This window comes from Chelon labrosus (assembly GCF_963514085.1).
Source record: "Chelon labrosus genome assembly, chromosome: 4".
NCBI classification, from domain to species: Eukaryota; Metazoa; Chordata; class Actinopteri; order Mugiliformes; family Mugilidae; genus Chelon; species Chelon labrosus.
The window spans coordinates 10,620,625-10,642,873 of NC_140340.1; the positions used below are offsets into that span (position 1 = coordinate 10,620,625).

The 22,249-nt window shown below is 41.2% G+C and overlaps 1 protein-coding gene across 1 annotated transcript; it reads left to right on the forward strand.

Moving 5' to 3' along the window:
* The first annotated feature begins 1,982 nt into the window (after window positions 1–1,982).
* Window positions 1,983–22,248, forward strand: LOC311486898 (inter-alpha-trypsin inhibitor heavy chain H3-like). Its single transcript, XM_084542921.1, has 18 exons — window positions 1,983–2,265; window positions 3,371–3,531; window positions 3,683–3,787; window positions 3,923–4,085; window positions 4,174–4,284; window positions 4,400–4,528; window positions 5,197–5,313; window positions 5,438–5,606; window positions 5,695–5,805; window positions 5,922–6,103; window positions 6,204–6,383; window positions 6,487–6,605; window positions 7,883–8,116; window positions 18,901–19,136; window positions 19,348–19,516; window positions 21,288–21,436; window positions 21,553–21,637; window positions 21,764–22,248. The coding sequence occupies exons 1-18, from the start codon at window positions 2,110–2,112 to the stop codon at window positions 21,876–21,878; spliced, it is 2,691 nt and encodes an 896-aa protein (XP_084399047.1). The 5' UTR covers window positions 1,983–2,109; the 3' UTR covers window positions 21,879–22,248.
* The last annotated feature ends 1 nt before the right edge of the window (window position 22,249 follows it).

Here is a 22,249-nt window from a genome sequence, read left to right on the forward strand (position 1 = left end):
ATCAGATTTGGTTAAATCAGAATACAAAAACTGTCAACATATATTCTACACAGTTACATAATTAAATGCTAAAGGACATTTATAGTTTAATGTGTTTTAACAGAAACCTGAACGATGGATCTTTGTTCAGATCAGAGATAAACCTCTCGGAGACAAACCTCTGGGATCAGAGGCTAATTTACGTAGCATGAGTATTTATTTGTCATAGATACTGTATATTTAAACTGAATTTTATCCTCCTTCACAGGGAAACTTCATAAGGGATCTGCTGCCATTCTTGGTATGTCATGGATACACATCTTCACTACATTATACTCTGATGAAGAATAACATTATGACTTCCTCCACAAATATTCTTCTAGTCCACCTATCAAAGCATGGACTCTGCAACAGACCTAAGTTTTCTGGCATTGAGATGTAAGTGATGTGAGAAACAGTCTTGAAATGGATGTGGTTTGTGATTAGGCTTCTTCTAGCCAGGACAAACTGCAAAGGTGAAAGGCAACAAAGGCATCACTTTGTCAAGGTGTCAGTACACATGCCTACTGCTAGGTGGCGCCAGCCCATTCATTCAATTCTCACCAAACTTGGCATGTATCATTTATGGACAAAGATAATGAAAAGTTCTCAAAAGAACTTTAGCAGTGTTATTGATAACAAAGTTAATGGCTAATTAGGTTTTACAGCGTGGCACAGTGTAACTCCGAAGCAAATATTTTGTGAAGTATATACCCAAACTTAATCAAACTTCATATCATTGATAATAACCTGATTCTGTACAGGCACCCCAAATTCTGTGAATCTTGGTCTCCAGGGGGCGCTACAAAAGCAACACTTCAATATCTCAAAAACTGCAATAGCTACCTTCATGAAGACTAGACGCCCATCAAGTTACGTGACATTACTTCTACAGGGGGTGCTACAGGTGACACGGACACATTTCATATAACTTTAAGGCCTATAACTTTTGACGTATTCACCCAATCCTTATGAAACTTAGCAACCGTCATTATAATGTGCTTGCATACAATCAAGGCAAGTTTTACAAGGCAAGTTTTGCGCTACAACGACTACATGTTTATATTTCCCAAACCACCGCAGTAAACTGCTTGATATATATATATATATATATATATATATATATCCTGTATGAATGTATGTACAGTGTCCTTGAGTGCCAAGAAAGGCGCCTTTAAATAAAATGCATTATTATTATTATTATATATATATAGATATAGATATAGATATAAATATATATAAATATATATATTGCATCATTTGTTTGTAAGAACCAACATTTTAGCATCATGGTTTTTTTTATTGTGTGTCCAGCTCTAGACCCAGCAGTTTATGAGGAGAAACAGGGCGATTCCGGCACAAAACTGGTATTCAAAGGCCAAGGGTACATTTTATTCTTTTGTATTCATGTTTTTGTTATTAGCATACAAATTAAAGCCTTTTCAGAGTGCTGCTATTACTGCAACATACAAGGATAAGCTGTATGACCTTGTTTGTCCTTCTGTTGTAGAACCACGGCTGCTGACTATAGCGTTATTGCACCCGTGACACTGGACTGCTGGCTCATGTCTTCTGAGTCTGTCCTGCAGAAAAGACTGGATGATTTCTTAGTTCAACGTCTTTAACTCAAGATGTCACCTCAGTGAAAAACATTCTTCTTGTCGCTTGTTCTGTTTGTACTTTACGCCATAACCTCTGTCTTTAATCTCTTTAATGCTTGTAGTGAAAGCAAGGTGTATGATTGCCTTTTGTCTGCTGTATCACCTGATTTCCCAGCACTTTCCTGACCTTGTCAGATTGGTACTCTAAAAAAAAAATAAAAAATACATACTTGAAGACATAAACAATGAAGTCATTTTTGCTCAACACAAATGTTAGTCGCATACTTTCATTAGCGGTGCATGCAGGACTTCTGAGCCTTCGAGCCTGCGTTGCCTGTTGCTGCATGAAAAGTCAAGAACCCCAGTCCTGGCAAAGTTCATTCTCAGTGAACTCTCAGTGTCAACAGTAGAGCTCACATAAACAGCAGAATTTCTGATAAATCATGGGGGCGAGTGTGTGTTTTTTGTGTGTTTGTATTTAGTTTATGTCATGTATCCAAGTGAGAGTGCCCTTGTTTGTCTGAGTTTAAAAGACAGCTTCAGCTGTCTGGGTTGCAGAATAGTGGTGTGCACCATGGAGAGAGCTGTGGTGCAAGTGACCCTCCTTGGGCTGCTGCTGGGTTTGGCGACCACACTACCAGACAAGGTAAGCTCACAAAAGACAAAGGGGAGGGCACTGCAGCGCAAGGAAAAAAATCTATTGAATGTATTTAAATTTTACCACCTCTGTTAATTTTGATAGATATTTCACATAATAGGTGTGCTCGGTTTATTTATTTCTTCATTTTGGATGTGCAGATTTCTGTCAGTTGCAGCACACTGAACTCTGCCTCTGCCTCAGACATCAGAAAAAGCAGGTTTAGGGACCTCATGGCTCTCTAGCCTCAGGGTTATTTTGTGTGTGTGCGTGCATTACCCTTGTTTTGGCGACATAAATCTGTTTACACGCCAATGTACCCTCATCTATTTGGACACTACAATGTTTGGTTTAAATGTGATGTAAGGTTAAGTTTTAGCTTAATATCAGGCTTGGGCAAGTAGTAATGGTGGTTCTTTGTTAAAGCAAGTCTTTAGGAAAATATTTTAAAATGGAGTACAGGATCATGACCATGTATATGCATGTATATGTGAGTATCACACCTAGTCCTGGAGACTGAGGACATTTGTGATGTAAATGCATGTATGTGATTGCAAAAAAGGTTGAAGACCTAGTATAAGATTAGGGTAGGTTTATCGAAAATAAACTGGGGTAGGTTACATTTAAGTTTGGGTTATGGTTAGAGAGAGTCTCAGGGCAGGGATAGGTCAGTGTAATGCACTTTTTCCTTTCTGTGTGATCATAGTTACAGCTACGTGGTAAGGTTTGCAGGGGGTTAAGGCAAACTGAGTCAAGTTAAGAATGGAAAGTCTCATGTGGTTAAGGTTTATGGTTTAAGTTAAGGGTTATTTAATGTGTTTTAAATGATCTTGTTTACGGTTGGGATATAAGACGAATCAGGGAGAAAGGTTTCAGAGAGTGGATCTGAGTCTACACCATGTCCTCTGTGCGCGTGCATGGATGTGGATGGGCACAGCCAATGTGAACTTGAAACATGAGTTGAAAAACCATGAGAACGGAGGTGTTTCTGTAGCTACACCAGTGACATTTCACCAAAGTCACCCACCTCATTTAATCTTTGGTCAGCTGGTCGTCAGCCAGTGAGTTAAATCAAGCATTTTCTTGTGAAATGTGACCTCCTCTGTTTGCTCAGGATGACTGGGACATCTACAGCTTTCACATCAATTCCACAGTGACCAGTCGCTATGCCACCACCATCATCTCCAGCCGCGTGGCCAATCGCATGAACGTGTCAAAGGAAATTGAATTCCACGTCCGGATTCCCAAGAATGCCTTCATCAGTCGATTCAGAATGTGTGTGTGACACAAAGATGATCTGTGAATATTTGCAAATAAAAAATATATATATATAAAATATATACATACATATATATACACATTACATTAACAAATCAATTGCAAGCTTATACAGGTGTAATCAAAAGCTTTTCTTGGTCCTCTTCAGGTTAATTGATGGCCAGGTGTATGATGGTCTTGTGAAAACTAAGGAGCAAGCTCAGCAACAGTACACTGAGGCTGTATCTCGAGGCCAAAGTGCTGGAATTGTAAGGTATCAATGAATTATAATTATATAACTGATTATTATTATATTTGAATTCTTGGTTCTTACAAACCTCACACAACTCATGTCCACACTATCTGGCTGCCATCGCAATTTAAACAATGATTATTGTCTCTGTTGTAGTTCTGTAGGGAGGACCCTGGAGGAATTTAAGACCTCTGTAAATGTGGCTGCTCACAAAAAGGTCACCTTTGAGCTCACCTATGAGGAACTGATGAAACGCACGCATGGCAAGTACGAGCTGCAAATCCACGTTCGACCCATGCAGCCTGTCAAAGACTTCAAGGTGTCTTTCTTGTTGCTATCTACTCAGAGATCAACCGGTAAGTTTAATTGTCCCAGTGTCTTCTAACTGTTTATTTTATTGTGTATAGGCTGATGTGTACATCCACGAGAAAGCCGGCATCAGTTTCATCGATGTGAAAGGAGGACTAAGCACCAAAGCCATGGCGAATGCCATCACCAAAACACACACAGACAAACAGGTATGGCATGCTGAAATGCAGTTTTAATTATTTCAGTTGAAATAATGCAATGGTGGCAAGAAAAAAAATTCTGAAATCTAAAATCTAATCAATTTGTCTCGATTTGTCTTTTTAGGCGTGGGTTCATTTCTATCCGACAGAGGAGCACCAGAAAACATGTGACAGCTGTTCAGAGCAGGGTATGAATGGAGATCTGGTGATTGTTTATGACGTCAACAGGGGCATCCCATTTGGAGAACTCCAGGTAAATGAAGATTGAAGTTAATTTCATCAAAACTGCAGCTTTATATGGTCATTATACGTACATGAATATATTAATTATGTAGTTCAATATTATTAACACCGATCAGCCGCAACATTAAAACCACTAATAGGAGATGTGAATAACACTGACCATCTTGTGACAATACAGTGTTCAGCTGGGAAACTTTTGGATTTGGCATTCATTTGTGTGGATGTTACTTAGACATGTACCACCCACCCAGACCAGACCAGGCACCCCCACCCCATAGCAATGACACTCCTTGATGGCAGCAGCCATCCCCAGCAGGAAGCGTTAGAAACAACTCAAAAAAACATGAAGAACAGCACAAGGTGTTGACCTGGCTTCCAAATTCACTAGATCCCAAACTGATTAAGTGTCTGTAGGATGATCCACAGAGGCCCCTCCCCTCAACCCACAGGACCCAAAGGCCCCCACTAATAACATTCTGCTGCCAGACACCACAGGACCCACTCAGAAGGCCCATGTCCATTCTCGGGTTAGGGTTAGGGTTAGGGTTAGAGACCTACACAATATTAGGAAGGTGGTGATAATGTTATGCCTGATCATTGTCTATTCATAATTTCTGTTATGTTCAAGTCTCATTTGTAATCTTTTAACATTTAAACTTTCTTCTCACTCCCCATAAGACATCAGACGGGTACTTTGTACATCATTTTGCTCCATCTAGTCTTCCCAAAATACCAAAGAATTTTGTCTTTGTTGCTGATCGAAGTGGCTCGATGCATGGCAGAAAAATACAACAGGTACAGTGCTTAAAGAGTGTGAGCTTGTCACAAATTGCCTGTGTAACAGACAAGTAGAAAATTCATAAACACACACACAGAAAACAAATGTAATAATGTGTGTGAATGATGTTTTTGTTCCTAGACCCGGACAGCACTCTTGCATATTTTGAATGACCTGTCAGAAGATGACTACTTTGGCCTAATCACATTTAATAGCAGAATTTTTTATTGGAAACGAGAACTTGTTCAGGCCACCAAAGAAAACCTGGATAGTGCCAAGGTCTTTGTACAAGGCATTGGTAGTTCAGGACGTGAGTCTTTTCTAAAGATCTATTTCTTATAAAATATAATCTTTTGGCCATAATGGTAGCAATGAAACTTGTTGTTGTTGCATTTCAGGCACAAACATTAACGATGCAGTGTTGCGAGGAGCACAAATGCTCAATGTACATCCCAGAGAAGGTTCAGCACCTATCCTTATACTTCTCACAGACGGAAAGCCAACCACAGGTTATAATGAAACATACCTGCACACAAACATGCATAAAATAACCCCGTTGTAGCTATGTTTGGAACTATTCAGTGGTCTGACATTTCCTGAGGTTAACTGTATTGTGTCCTCGCAGGGGAGAGGAATCCCGAGACTATACAGTCAAATGTTAAAAGGGCCATTGCTGGCAAATTCCCGCTCTACTGTCTTGGCTTCGGTTTCAATGTCAATTTCGAGTTCCTTGAGAAAATGTCATTGCAGAACAACGGTGTGGCACGAAGGATTTATGAAGACTCCGACGCTGATTTACAGCTGAAGGTATTTTCTTCCACATCATCAGTACTCTGTTTACCGTGTGGTTTTGTTGGCCGTAGAGTGTTTCAATGTTCATATGGTGTCCATCCTCTATTGTCCACAGGGTTTCTATGAGGAAGTGGCCACTCCTCTGTTGACGGATGTGACAATGACCTACCCTGGTGGGACCAATCTAACCCAGACTGAATTTAGTCAGTACTATAATGGCTCTGAGATTGTGGTGGCCGGCCAGATCACTGACAACAACATTGAAACCTTTATTCCACAAGTTGTGGGCATTTCGGTAAGGCTGAATCCACACTGCGCATCAGCTGTAGTGTGAACATCTGTCTGTCTCTGTCAGCATCCCTGTGTACTGACATTACGTTTCATCTGGATTGTGACAGAGGAGGCAAAACTTGACATTTTCTGACACAAGGCCCTTCCTGGAGACCACTGAACCATCTGACGGCATAATCCAGAGAGTCTGGGCCTACCTCACAGTTAAACAGCTCCTGGACAAAGAGTGAGTGTGATGAGATACCTGTCTTCTTGTTTTTTCTTCTTGTGTGTAATTAATTATCACACATTGTTTTTGTTTTTTTCATAGTTCAAGCACACACAAATAAGTCAGAATATTGGAAAAAGATCACCACATTTTCCATAAGCCAAAGGTAACATGTTAAAAATCCAGACAATTTCAATTTGCAGCACAACTTCTGCAGGGAATATCTAATTTCCAGCATTAATGTTTGAAGATTTACCACTCAGAGTGTGTCGGGTGTTCAGTTAAACACTGAAGTACATGATAGCTGGCTTCTTACAAAAAACTGTAAAAAGACTGTCCTTTTTCTATCTGTCATGTAGTATCTGTCTGGTAGTTTGCTTAAGCTGATATTATCACGAACATTTCAGCTTTAAACGTGCTAATTCACAGTGAAGGAAGCCGAGCTTTGGGCTTCTCTTTGGGGCTTTGTTTTTCTGAAAGACAATTATCTGGCTATGTTTGAAAGACCTCAAAGGACTCTTTTAATCGAATACATACTGCATATACACTGATCAGGCATTATGACCACCTTCCTAATATTGTGTAGGTCTCCCTTGTGCCTTCAAAACAGTTGTGACTCATCAGAGAATGGACATGGGCCTTCTGAGGGTGTCCTGTGGTGTCTGGTAACAGAATGTTGTTCGTGGGGGCCTTTGGGTTCTTTGGGTTGAGGGGAGGGGCCTCTGTGGATCATCCCACAGATACTTGATCAGTTTGGGATCTAGTGAATTTGGAGGCCAGGTCAACACCTTCTGCTATTCTTCATGTTTGTTTTTTAGTTGTTCCTAAACTGTTTTTAGGTGTGTGTGCCTGTGTCAGGCTGCATCCTGCTGGGGATGGCTGCTGTCATCAAGTGGTGTCATTGCTATGGGGTGGGGGTGCCTGGTCTATTCTATGTGCAGATGAACTGCTATGTTACATGTCTAAGTAACATCCACATGAATGCCAGGTCCAAACGTTTCCCAGCAGAACACTGAATTGTCACAAGATGGTCAATGTTATTAATTTCTCCTGTCAGGTTTTAATGTTGTGGCTGATCGGTGTATTTTGTCCACTTGATGGTAAGAGAATTTTAATCCACTTTACAAGTTGTGCCCATACTTCTGAATTGAAACCCAGGTGGATGTAACATGGTCAGAGTCGGCCATCTGGCCAGAATTTTTTTTCTAAGCCTTAACCGAGGAGAGCAGTAGATACCTCTATCGTACTTTACTGCCAGATGAACTGCTATGTTCAAATTATAATTTGTGACACAGGCTGCAGTTATCCGGACCAGAGAAAGAGAAAGTGAAGACACAGGCTTTGGAGCTGTCACTGAAGTACAGCTTTGTGACCCCACTCACATCTATGGTGGTCACCAAGCCTCCAGGCGAGAGCGCAGATGTACTCCATAAACCAAAAGAAGGTGGATCTGTAGGACAGGGGGGAAGGAGAGGATCAACTGGTGAGCAACACAAATGCATAACACAAGTGGAAATGGAAATGGAAATGTATAAGTGTGTGCAGCATCTCATTATCCACATTCTTCCTTAACAGGACGGACAAGACTTGTTAAAGGTAAGCAACATCACAAAGTATCTCTAGTTTACGGAGAGGGCATGGAATATATATATATGTATATGTATGCACAGTCTTATTTTATTCATATTTATTTGTTATAAATGGTCTGTATTAAATTTAATTTTATCCTCCTTCACACTTAACGATCCTACAACTATACATATCACAAAAGTAAGTAGGGAGTGCTATCACTCCTGTCAAAACCATGACGTTTGGTGAAACGGTAATCACAAGTAACCAAACCAACCATTTAATGCTAAATTTTGAGATGTATTCTTGCTCAGTAATTATTATTATTATTTTTTTTTCATGTTACTGTTGTTTCTAAATATAAAGATTACAGAGTTTAACATGTGGTGGAGCCTCTGACCATATACTGTGCATAAACAGATTACATGTCGTAGGTACAATCATTGAATCCCGTTTGACCACCAAATTATAATCAGTTCATCTTTGAGTCCCGGTGAATGTTTGCACTAAATATGAAGAAACTCTCTAACGTGTGTTTACAGACAACTCCAGAGCATCTCTGCAGTAACATGTATAACAAAAACAGCCAAAAGTATCAATGTATATCCTACACAGTTACTAATTTAAATGTTAAAGGTCATTTGTATTTTAATGTGTTTTAACAGAAACCTGAAGGATGGATCTTTGTTCAGATCAGAGATAAACCTCTAAGAGACAAACCTCTGTGATCAGAGGTTAATTTACGTAGCATGAGTATTATTATTATTACTATATTTGTTATAGATACTGTATATTTAAATTTAATTTTATCCTCCTCAGGGAAACACTGGTCTCCTACCCTTCTTGGTATGTCATGGATACACATCTTCACTACATTATACTCTGATGAAGAATAATATTATGACTTCCTTCACAAATATTCTTCTAGTCCACCTATCAAAGCATGGACTCTGGATGTGGTTTGTGATCAGGCTTCTTCCAGCACATGCCACTAACAGTGTGGTAATCAAGACTCAAGAATCCTTTATTATCATTATGTGAGAACATAACGAAATTTTGTGCGGCAGCTCCTGGCTTAAATAGTGCAATACAAAAGACATGGAATAGGCAAAATTTTTTAACTCTAACAATAAAATAAGATAAAAAAGTAAAAATACAGCTGTACAAACATATACATAGGAATGAATAGTTAGCAGTAAACCTTGTAAACATACAGTGCAAACATTGCAATGATTGTAAAGTGTCCATGGCGGGGTCAGGGGGGAGGGTTGAGTGTGTGTGTGTGCAGGGCGGGGGGGGGGGGGGGGGGTGATTGACTTCACAGCTCTGGGGAAGAAGCTGTCTCTCAGTCTGTTGGTTGTGGTTTTGATGTTTCTGTACCTTTTCCGTGAAGGAAGAGGTACAAACAGTCCATGGCCCGGGTGGGTGGGGTCTGTTGCGATGCGTCTGGCCCTCTTCTGGACTCGGGCAGCATACACAGAGTCCAGATCTGGTAGACGACAGCCCACAATCCCCCGTGCTGTCCTCACCACCCGAGCTAAGTCCTTCCTGTTCTGTGCTGTGCAGCTGCCGTACCACACTGTCACACTGAGGCACAGGATGCTTTCGATGGTTGCTCTGTAGAAGTTAATGAGCAGCTGTGAAGACAGTCCACTCCGCTTCAACTTCCTGAGAAAGAAGAGCCGTTGCTGAGCCTTCTTCACCAGGTGTGAAGTGTTCACGGTCCAGGAGAGGTCGGAGGAAATGTGGATGCCCAGGAACTTGATCCTGTCCACACGCTCCACTTCCTCCGCATGTAAGCAGAGAGGAGCGTGTTCAGTCTTTCTGGTCCTCCTGTAGTCCACTATGACCTCCTTGGTCTCGCTGATGTTCAGGATGAGATTATTCCTGGAGCACCACTGAGTCAAATTCTGGACCCCTCCTCTGTAGTGGGTCTCATCGTTGTTGGATATGAGACCTACCACGGTGGTGTCATCCGCAAACTTCACAACCATATTTGTGGGGTGGGTGGCAGAGCAGTCGTGAGTGAAGAGGGTGAAGAGGGCAGGCACACAACCTTGTGGCGTGCCTGTGTTGAGGATCAGTGAGGCTGATGTGGACTCCCCCATCCTCACCACCTGGGGTCTGTTGGTGAGGAAATCCCTGATCCAGGAGCAGAGCAATGCTGACAAACCCAGATTGTGGAGCTTCAGGGCCAACACGTCTGGGAGAACAGTGTTGAAGGCTGAACTGAAGTCCACAAATAACATGCTAACATAGATGTTAGGATGCTGCAGGTGAGTCAGGGCCGTGTGAAGTGCTAGCAAGACAGCATCCTCCGTAGAACGGTTCTCCCTGTAGGCAAACTGTAGGCTGTCCAGTCCAGCTGGGATGGCGTCCTTGATGTACTTTAGGAGGATCCTCTCGAAGCACTTCATGATGACTGGGGTCAGAGCGACGGGACGGTAGTCATTGAGGTAGGTGGTGGTGTTTTTTTTGGGCACAGGCACAATGATGGAGGACTTCAGGCAGACAGGGACCGAGGAAAGCTGCATGGACAGGTTGAAGATGTCCAGAAAAACTTCTGCCAGTTGATCAGCACATGATATCAGGGTCCAACCCGACACCTTATCTGGACCTGCAGCCTTATTGGTGTTAATCCTCCTCAAGGTGGAGGTCACTTGGTGCCGCTGCAGGACAAGAGGCTGATGTTGCACCTCTGGCTCAGGAAGGTGTACAGTCCTTCTGCTGGATGCCCTTTTTCAGTTCTTTCCTTGCCCTGCTGTAAGCCAGCCTGTCTCCTGATCTATAGGCTGCATCCTGGGCTTTTAGCAGGGGCCTCACTGTGCTGTCCACCCATGGCTTCGGGTTAGGAAAGACCATGATTGTCTTTGTGCGTAGGACAGCATCAGTACAGAAATTAATATAGGACAGCACAGATGACGTGTATTCCTCTAGATTGGCGTCTACTTTGAACACTCCCAGTCTGTGTGCTCAAAGCAGTCCTGTAAGGCTGAGGAAGCCTCCTCAGTCCAACCCTGGATGGTTCTGATGGTGGGTTTGGTCCTGCAGATCAGAGATCTGTATGCATGGATCAGTTGCACAGAAATGTGATCTGACATTCAATTACTCAATGAGTAAAGCTGGTGTAGAGCAGAGTAGTGAAGAGCTCCATGTGCTGTTATTTATTTATTTTTTTTACATAAAAATACTTTATCCTACAGACCTATCTGGATATTTTCACCTAAGCTGTGTCAGATACATAAAGATGCTTCAAATACAACTGAAAAGTAACATGACAGATTACAGCATTATTCAAGTTATAGTGCCTAATCTAAAATTTACAGCTTCTACCAAAAACCTGATCAGCTCCAGAAAAGTAACCTGAGGTCATGTTATATCACAAGGAGTGTTATATCACTACCTTCAAGGCCATCAGATTTGGTGAAATCAGTAATCGTTTCCCCCATGGGAGCAGCTGCTTTTCCCCTTGAACCAAAACCAAACCAACCATTTAATACATGTTGAGATGTATTCTTGCTCACTAAAAACATTGTTTTTATGTTACTGTTGTTTCTAATATAAAGATCACAGAATTTCACATGTGTCTTTAACCGTTGACACTGATACTGTACATTTAAACAAAATTTTATCCTCCTTAACAGCGTCTTCTTCTCACGTTTGGACTAGCGCTCTTATAGGTATGTATTCCAGAAACGTAACCTGAGGTCATGTTATATCACAAGGAGTGTTATATCACTACCTTCAAGGCCATCAGATTTGGTTAAATCAGAAAACAAAAAGTATCAACATATATCCTACAAAGTTACATAATTAAATGCTAAAGAACATTTGTAGTTTAATGTGTTTTAACAGAAACCTGAAGGATGGATCTTTGTTCAGATCAGGGATAAACCTATAAGAGACAAACCTCTGTGATCAGAGGTTAATTTACGTAGCATGAGTATTTATTTGTTATACATACTGTATATTTAAACTTAATTTTATCCTCCTTCACAGGGAAACTTCATAAGGGATCTGCTGCCATTCTTGGTATGTCATGGGTACACATCTTCACTACATTATACTCTGATGAAGAATAATATTATGACTTCCTCCACAAATATTCCTGTAGTCCATCTATCAAAGCATGGACTCTGCAACACCCCTGAAGTAGACCTTAGATTTCTGGCATTGAGATGTGAGAAGTACATTCCTGATCAAAATTTTAAGACCAGTTGAAAAATTGCAAGAATTTACATTTTGCACTGTTGGATCTTAAGAAGGTTCTAAGTAGTGCTTCAAAATGCAAAAAGAAGAAATGGGAGTGAGACAAGAAAAAAAAATTGAGTAAGCAATTTATTGCAAACAACCATTAAACTGAAATAGGCTGTTCATCAGCTGATCAAAAGTTTAAGACCACATCTCAAAAAAAAAAAAAAAAAACCCTTAAAACAGAAATAGAATTTTCAAAAACAAGGACTCAGTAATAAGTAGCTGTGCCATTCGTGTTAATCACCTCAAAAATGCGTTTCGGCATGCTTGATGCTTGTGTTTCCAGGAGGCTAGTGGGAATGTTGCTCCAAGTGGTGAAGATGGCTTCACGGAGGGCATCCACTGTCTGGAACTGGTGTCCATTTTTGTAAACTTCCCTTGCCATCCAACCGCAAATGTTCTCAATTGGATTTAGATCAGGGGAACATGCAGGATGGTTCAAAAGAGTGATGTTATTTCTCTGGAAGAAGTCCTTTGTCAAGTGGGCATTGTGAACTGCAGCGTTGTCCTGTTGAAAAACCCAGTCATTACCACACAGACGATGGCCTTCAGTCATGAGGGATGCCCCCTGCAACATCTCCACATAGCCAGCTGCCGTTTGACGCCTCTGCACAACCTGAAGCTCCATTGTTCCATTGAAGGAAAAAGCCCCCCAGATCATGATGGCGCCCCCTCCACTGTGCCGTGTAGAAAACATCTCAGGTGGGATCTCCTTGTCATGCCAGTAACGCTGGAAGCCATCAGGACCGTCAAGGTTAAATTTTTTCTCATCAGAGAATAAAACTTTCTTCCACCTTTCAATGTCCCATGTTTGGTGCTCTCGTGCAAACTCCAAACGGGCAATTTTGTGCCGTTGAAGGAGACGAGGTCTTTGAAGACGTTTTTTGTTCTTAAAACCCTTCTCTCACAGATGGCTTCTAATGGTTATGGGACTGCAGTTGGCACCAGTGACAAGCTTAATTTGGGCCGAGGATCGTCCCGTGTCTTGATGGACAGCCAGTTGGATCCTCCGGCTCAGGGCTGGTGAAATTTTTTTGGGTCTACCACTTGACTTTTTTTCCCCCATAACCCTCAGGATCTTTTAAGAAGTTTAAAATGACTCTTACTGCGTCCAATCTCAGCAGCAATGGCACGCTGCGAGAGGCCTTGCTGATGCAGCTCAACAATTCGACCGCGTTCAAAGAGAGAAAGCTTTTTTGCCTTTGCCATCAGGAGGTCATGACAGTGTGGGTACCTGACAGAAAATGACACTGAATCCACATTTTTGCAAAGATTTGGGCTTTTAAAGGCTGTGGTCTTAAACTTTTGATCAGCTGATGAACAGCCTATTTCAGTTTAATGGTTGTTTGCAATAAATTGCTTACTCAAATTTTTTTCTTGTCTCACTCCCATTTCTTCTTTTTGCATTTTGAAGCACTACTTAGAACCTTCTTAAGATCCAACAGTGCAAAATGTAAATTCTTGCAATTTTTCAACTGGTCTTAAAATTTTGATCAGGAGTGTAGTAATGAAGTGGATGTGGTTTGTGTTCAGACTTCTTCCAGCACATGCCACTAACAGTGTCGTAATCACTCAATGAATAAATCCGCTGTACAGCAGAGTAGTGAAGCGCTCCTTCTGTTGTTATTAGGGGTCCATGCAACAACGTTGCAGGATACCTATTGTTTTCCTTCCGATTTTTATTCTTGTACTGTTTCTGTTCCTTCTGCTTAGCTAAAAGTGTCTGCCCAGAACAAACTGCAAGGGTGAAAGGCATCAAACCTGGTAACTTGGTGGAAGTCCTGGCATTTCACTTTGCCAAGGTGTCAATACACATGCCTACTGCTAAGCAGGGACGTGCACAGGGGGGTTGCTCAGGTTGCTCGGGCAACTGCCCACATGTCCTTCTCGACTCACGTTGCCCTTCTGAGGGGGAAAAAAAATTGTACAATGGATGCAGAATTTCACGTAGGCCTAGATAAAAAAAAAATAATCGCAAAGCCTCATTCACTTCCATTCGGGCACCGAAAGTGAAAGTCAGTAGGGGCAAACTCTGTTTACGTGGCTGTAGCGCTGCACGCGACCGGCAGCGGCTCTAGTAGGAGCACGTGGAGGTTGTCGCATAGACAGTAAAAGATAGGGTTGTCGGGTGAGACGACTCAACCTTGTCGGAGAAGGTGAGTTTGTGATGTATAACAAACGAACGATCATCATCATCAAGTTTTATTAAATTAATTAAAATCTTCATAAATCCAGGCTGAGTTTGTCACATTTAGCAGACAGATAGCTTGCAGACAAGCAGCCCGTTATCACACAGGCAAACTAAGCTACATGTCTGATAGTTAGTTTCTCACATTTCGTTTTAGCAAGAAGAATGAATGATGGAAGTAATGCATCACATTAATTATTTTATTCAAAATGGTTAAATGCCTAAATCCTATCACTACTTTTGGTATTGTTTAAAGCCAAGATGCCCACCGAAAAAAGGCGGATTCAGGAGAGGGAGAGAGAAAGCCAACCAGCAGGTGAGACACAGAGAATTTGCACTGTGATAAAGATGACATGACACTGTGTAGGCGAATTGATTAATTAATCAGACTCATATTTTAGCCTACTAATGGCAATGTTTCATAATTTTTAATTTATATGTTACAAATACATGTTTTAATTTTATGAGCTGAAAAGCATTTTATCTACATTGGTCATTTTGTCCTATTTTACAGTTTTAGTCCTTGGCTTTTAGCCCCAGTGTTTCCTCATGGGGGCCGACCACACTGGGAGTTGCTGCTGGTCTACTCACGGGGGTGCTGTCCTATGGGCGGCTCTGGCCCTGGTGGCTGGAGGGCTTTGCACCTTGGTGTGGGGCCTCCTGTCGACCCGGGTCGGGGCTGTCTCTCTATGGCAGTGCTCCCTGTAGTCGTGGGCTGGAGGCCCTCTTGGTGTGGTTGGGCCCCAAAGGTGGCTCTTTCCTTGCTCCAGGTCTCGGTGTCTAGCCATGTCTCTCTTGTGCGGGGTGTGTGTGGGGTGTGTGTGTGGGTGTGTGTGTGTATGTGTGTTGGGGGTGGGGGTGGGGGTGGGGTGTGTGTGTGTGTGGGGGGGGGGGTATGTGTGTGTCTCATGTCTCTGTGTTCTTATGGGGTGGGAGGGTTGGATTTTTTGTTCTGTTTTTGCTGTTTTTAGCCTCTGTGAGGCACTTTGTATTGCTTTTAATAGGTATGAAAAGTGCCATATAAATAAACTTGATTTGATTTGATTTGAATTACATTACATTTAAGATGAGGAGCAGTCACAACTATGTGAGGAAAATGTGGACCACCAGGAGGACGAGGCACATAGGGCAGGTACGCCTAAGTGATGATCACCAAATATGAGATGAGAGGACCATGCTAGAAAGTACAGGGTTAAAAAGCTGCATGCTAAATAATTGTAATCTATAAAAACATAGGCTATTTTAGAAGTAATTTCAAAGATCTTGCCTGAGCAGAACATAAATACCACTAGTGGGCATTAAAATAATAATGATAATGGCAATAACAATAATATGTAATTTGACAGATGATGACCCCAGTGCATCAGCTGCATTCAGAGAGCCAGAGCCAGAGCCAATCCCAGATGACATCAGGACAGAGTGGCAAAATAGGCTTTGTGTATATATATTTTAATAAAGACCCTGTTATTCTCAGTCCTTCATATAGCCCTTTTTTCAGGTCAGAGCAACTGCCCCTCAAAATTCCTGTGCACGTCTATTTATGTGACTGTTTGTATTCCAGATCATATAAATGGACCCCAAGGACAACCAGGAGTTGCATTTTTGATGCCACACGGTAAATGTCTTTTTCTGTGCTATCTCTGAACTGTCCTTCTAATACTGTGATTATAGCACGAGTTATATTTGTTCAACTAATAAGCAACTGGAAAACCCTCTAAATCTGTCCTCGTAAAATAATTTCACTAACCTCCTTGACAGAGCGCATAATGTGTTTTCCTAAATTGTTTTCCTCACTTTACTCATCTTTAACCTGACTTCTCCATGATTACAGTCTATATTTAAATACCTGTGCATTTCATATTAAAAAATATAGATAATTATGCCAACAAGTTTATACAACATTTACGCATGCATCTTAAAGACAAAATTTAAAATAAAAACACATTTGAGGATAAATAAAATAGGAAGTCCACAGTGATAGTCCAAGCGGGTAGTGAAAATGCTTCGTAATATTAATGTATGTGACTATCTAAATTTATTCCCTCTTTAAACAGATTTCCATCCTACAGCATCAGGAGTCGCGGGGACCGAAGCTCCAACAATGATTGCTGGTAATAAAATCATAAAATCTGTATCTGTTTTATTAAAAAGGTGTGGTGATAAATATCAGCTACCTTCACCTCCATGTGTATAGAGTAGACCTCAACAATATGACACACAAAAACTTTAGGAGCAACTAAAAAAACATGAAAAATAGCACAAGGTGTTGACCTGGCCTCCTTTCCATCAGTTACACTTAGTTTGTTAAGTTTGTTAATTACTTATTAAGACATAGCAAGAAAATTGGGGCCATTCATATTTTTTCAAATGTTTTAGCAAGGACCCGAAAGATGGATGTTTGTTCAGATCGGGGACACATCTCTCAAAGACAAACCTCAGCCTTGTTATCAGAGGCTATTTTACATGGTGGGGCAGTGGTATTTATTTGTTATAAATTTACGTTTAATTTGATCCTCCTTCACTGCTGCTATGGGTGAGTGGGTTGTCCCTCCTGGTATGTCATTTGCACACATCTTCACTACATTATAATCTGATGAAGCATAACAGGATGCTGTATTCATCTTAAAAAAGCCAGAAGTAAGACAACCGGTAATACAGACAAATACAGAATGCTGCTTTTGTCTTTTGTTCCGCTCCTTTACATAGTCAGTACACTTAGTAAGTTTGTTAATTACTTATTAATTACATATCAAGCAAATTGGGTCAAAACAATATTTTATTTAAATGTTCCATCAAGACTTTTTCTGTCATATCCCAAACCTTTTTGACATGTTACAACCTGGCTTGAGGGCTGGAACATAAAGTGGAGACAGACAGGGTTAGAAGATGTATTTACTTTAACAAACAACATAAAAAAAAAAAAACAAGACAAGCAATCCTTGGGTGTTGAGCCTCTGCAGCCAAAGTGAGATGTCTTCTTTCCGCCTTTCCATCCATACCCTTTTATCCACACTTTGCCATGTGTGGCTTATTACACTTAAAGTTGAACTACTGTTTTTTACAATCTTATTTCTAGCGTAAAATACTTACTCACCCATATAACTTTTGTGTCATTTGCCCTCGTTCAGGAGATAATTAGATCAGTGTATATGCATATAGCAGGAGTGACAGGGCACCGAGATGCACCCTCTTAATAACACGTTATCTGCCTCAAAACTCGTTCATTTCGCCAATATTTTGTTATGATACGCTAGTGCTATTTCCCGTTGAGTCAAGGTTACCTGTTATCATCATCCAGGGTCTGTAGATTGACCTACAGACCCTGGATGATGTCTTCTGACCTGGATGATGTCATCTCTGAAAGCTCCACGCGCACCTGCGACGGTCGGCTTGTTTACCTGTAATTTGCTACTGCTAGTTTTTTGCAACATGGCTGAATATTTTTTCCGATTCTGAGGTTGTGGACAAACCGTAGCAGTAACAAATTACAGGTAAACAAGCCGACCGCGGCAGATAATGTGTTATTTATAGGCTGAGTCTCCGTGCCCAAGTCACTCCTGCTATATGGATATATGCTGCAAATCTAATTATCTGAATGAGGGCAAATGACACAAAAGTTATATGGATGAGTAAATGATTGTATTTTATGCTATAAATAAGGTCCAGGTTGTAAAAAACAGTAGTTCCCCTTTAAGACCATGAACCACCCAAAGACACTTACGTACTGCCACAGAACGGTCAGTGGGGGGTTCAGAGGGACACGACGCACACCTTAACAAAGACATCTACTGTATAAGATGGTTCACGTAGGCGTGTTGCAAATGTAAATCTACAGCTAATACACAGTTTGATGATGTACGTATCACCTCAGCACAGCATGGAAGTTGAGACGGGATGGGACTGTCATCATCATAAAAGCTTTGTTTGACTCAGTTTACATGTTTCCATCTGCTGGTAACTCAGTGCATGTGTGTGTCGAAGGAGGAATAAATCCCTCTCCTTCTGTCCAGGTTCTTTATACCTATTGGAAAGGTTAGTCCGACTATGAATAGATCACCGGAAAACGTCTCTCCAGTTAACAATTTATTTGGCACGCAGATAATAGGTACAGTGTCAGCGCTGAGACTTCAGCTTAACCACCTTAAGGGTAGGAGAAGAGAAGCCCCGAACTAAGTGTACACACAGGTTATATTCTATCTGGGCTCCTCCTGAGTAAAATAGGAGGAGTGCGCCCTTTCGTGTATCAGTGGTCTTCTATGTGTGGCTGAGGCCGGCCCTAACTGGTACAAAGTGAAATACGAGTGTGGGGCATCTTATCAAGCGTGCAAGGAGAAGCAAAGCAGTAAATAAGCCCCTATCTGGTACGATAGAAAGAAGAACATTTCTTTCTGTTTCTTTCCCACCCACATATCTAACATCTGTGTCTTCAGCTCCTCCTGTCCACAGGTTTTTGCTAAAAACGGAGAGTCAGTCGATTCCACTGTGCTATGACTTAGATGGAAGTCTGTCCCTTAAACTATATCACCTCCCCAGCAGCGGTCAGTAATGTTCCTATTTTCATTCTTAATTTACCTCACAAAAAAAGATCTTGGGGGAAAAACATAAGTATAATATTAGGGTTTAGCTGTCTTAAACTCTATTATGTACTTTTTTCCCCCAAGATCTTTTTTCTACATTATCCATCTTATCCATGTCTATTCTCCAGTTTGCAGTGTTGTGTTTAATTGCATTTGGTTTCTTTTGCACCAGAGCTGTACGTGAACAGCCAGCTTGATTCGATAGAAAATGGGGGCTTCAGAAGGATTGTCATTCACTTCAAAACCGATCACCATGTTGAAGTTTACCCCAGCGGAGTCTCTGTTACACTGGGACAGACAGTGACACACCACACTGGACAAGATCCCATCACAGCTGGAAGGTAACTTTGCAGTGTAATGCTCAGGAGGCACTCTCAGCGGTGACTCACATGAGAGCAACTCCTAAAGGAATAGCTTAACGTATTGGTATTTATTTTCTTTCAACTTAGCTCAACATGCAGAAATAATTTGGGACATCAACCCAGACTAGCTGTCTTGTTTCCACTCTTTATGTTAAACTAAAGTATGTGGTTGCAGGTTATATTTTTGTACCTGCTTCTATCAATCAGTGGTATAAGAAATCAACATCATGTATTTTCTACATTATTGGACCTTTGCCTTCCTTAGACCACAGATGAAGTATTAAAGTATCCAGTTAAGGCACAAATAAAAGAAAATAAACTAATGAATAAAATGTGTAGGATTTATAATGTGAAATTTGTCTCGACAATTACATTTAAGATCCTGCACACTGAAGGTACAACCACGCAACTTATTTAAATCAGTCTGGATTCATAACATGTCTTCTCATCCTGAGAATGTTAGGATTGTATTAAAGTACAATTTATACCTTTCTGACTGTCTTTTTACATTTGGTGCACGTGCCCACATTACATTTTTAAACCTGATCCATGGACTCATAACCTCAGGTGAAGGCCAGAAAAGCTTTGCTCCTCGTCTCCTTAAACAGGGCAAGGTAAATGAAAGTGATCTGTGACCGTGTGTCAGACTTTTAAAGGGAATTTAAAGGAAAGTTAAAGCTGTGGTTCAAATTAACTTTCAGTAAATTTAACACCTTCCCCAACTTTTTAACACACTACTAACTGGGTATTTAGTGGCAGTTAAATCTGGCTTGCAGTATTTCAGTGTTTTACGTCTGTTGTCTGAGGCAGGCGTCCTGGACCTGGCTCACCAGCTATTCAGTTTTTTACGCATAGACTGTATATAAATATGGACAACGCATCCCCACTTCCTTACATTTGCCAAACTGACGCTATTTTCCCACTGATATGGGTGGCGCTATCTTGCGAGTCTGGAGCCGGAGTCTGGAGCCCCGTTATTGATGACCCGCACATACTTCCTCCAGACTCACTCACTTTTTCGTTAAAATAATACTGCGCTCTGCCCTGCCTCCACTAGTTACAAGGAAATGTTGGATTATATATTATAAGTATTCTTAATTTTTAATCACGGCCCTATGGTCCACTTCGTGGAGCCGTTGGCATGGCAACTTGTAGTCATCATGACATCACATCCTGTTTCTATAGCATCAAATAACGAACTAAAACAAAAGTTGCCAGAAAATTGGACACTCGAGTATACATAAGTATTTTAACTACTTAAAATGACAGAAACAATCCTTAAAAAAAAAGTGTTAGAATTTGTCCCAAGTCCCATCCACTAACATGGAGGGGGTGGAGCTTATGACCTATACTGCAGCCAACCAACAGGGGGAGCTCTACTTACTCTGCTCGCTCTACTTTTGAGGAGCTGTTCCATCGTCCATCTTTATACAGTCTATGGTTTTATGTCGGCCAACAATTACTGGTTTGCAATAGCTGAAGACCAGAGAAGATATACGGACAGAGATGGAGTAGCCTACAGAGACTAGGAGCATGGCGGACTCTCTGGTGGAAAAACAAGAGTAACAAAAGTAACTATGGTTCCATGAATATATTGTCACTGGTCAGAAACAAAAGAGAACTGTTTCTGATGCTGCAGATAAAACTGAAAATCTCCTTCCTGATAAAAGACAATGGACTATAGACTGTAAGCTTAGGTCATACACACATGTTGACAGTGTTTTTGAAGCTATTATCTTTTTTTTTCTAGTGTGACAGTGATCAGACGGGACAAGGAAACAGATGTTACAGCTGGAGACATGCGCATAGTCATCTTGCTTCATCACAAGGATGGAGAAGAATTCCTTTGGCCAGTCATAAGACAGAGGCCATCGGCCATCGACGCAGAAGGAATTCTAAGTGGGTGAAAGGCAGAGTGTGTCTATGGATATACCTCTGGATTTAATGAAAAATTATCATATTTGTTTGTAAGAGCCAACATTTTAGCATCATGCTTTTTTTTATTGTGTGTCCAGCTCTAGACCCAGCAGTTTATGAGGAGAAACAGGGCGATTCTGGCACAAAACTGGTATTCAAAGAACAGGAGTATGACGCTAAGAGGTACATTTTATTCTGTTGTATTCATGTTTTTGTTATTAGCATACAAATTAAAGCTTTTTCAGAGTGCAGCTATTACTGCAACATACAAGGATAAGCTGTGTGACCCTGTTTGTCCTCCTTTTGTAGAACCACGGCTGCTGACTATAGCGTTACTGCGCCCGTGACACTGGACTGCTGGCTCATGTCTTCTGAGTCTGTCCTGCAGAAAGGACTGGATGATTTCTTAGTTCAACAACTTTAAGCCAAGGTGTCACCTCAATGAAAAACATTCTTCTTGTCGCTTGTTCTGTTTGTGCTTTACGCCGTAACCTCTGTCTTTAATCTCTTTAATGCTTGTAATGAAAGCTAGGTGTACGATTGCCTTTTGTCTGCTGTATCACCTGATTTCCTAGCGCTTTCCTGACATTGTCAGATCGGTACTCTAAAAAACATTACATACTTGAAGACATAAACAATAAAGTCATTTTTGCTCAACACAAATGTTAGTGGCATACTTTCATTAGCGGTGCATGCAGGACTTCTGAGCCTTCGAGCCTGCGTTGCCTGTTGCTGCATGAAAAGTCAAGAACCCCAGTCCTGGCAAAGTTCATTCTCAGTGGACTCTCAGTGTCA

Coding starts and splice junctions, on each gene's coding strand:
- LOC311486898 (XM_084542921.1), top strand. CDS start 2,110: ATGTATCCAAGTGAGAGTGCCCTTGTTTGTCTGAGTTTAAAAGACAGC. Junction 6,104..6,203: donor ACGCTGATTTACAGCTGAAG/GTATTTTCTTCC, acceptor TATTGTCCACAG/GGTTTCTATGAGGAAGTGGC. Junction 6,606..7,882: donor AAACAGCTCCTGGACAAAGA/GTGAGTGTGATG, acceptor TTTGTGACACAG/GCTGCAGTTATCCGGACCAG.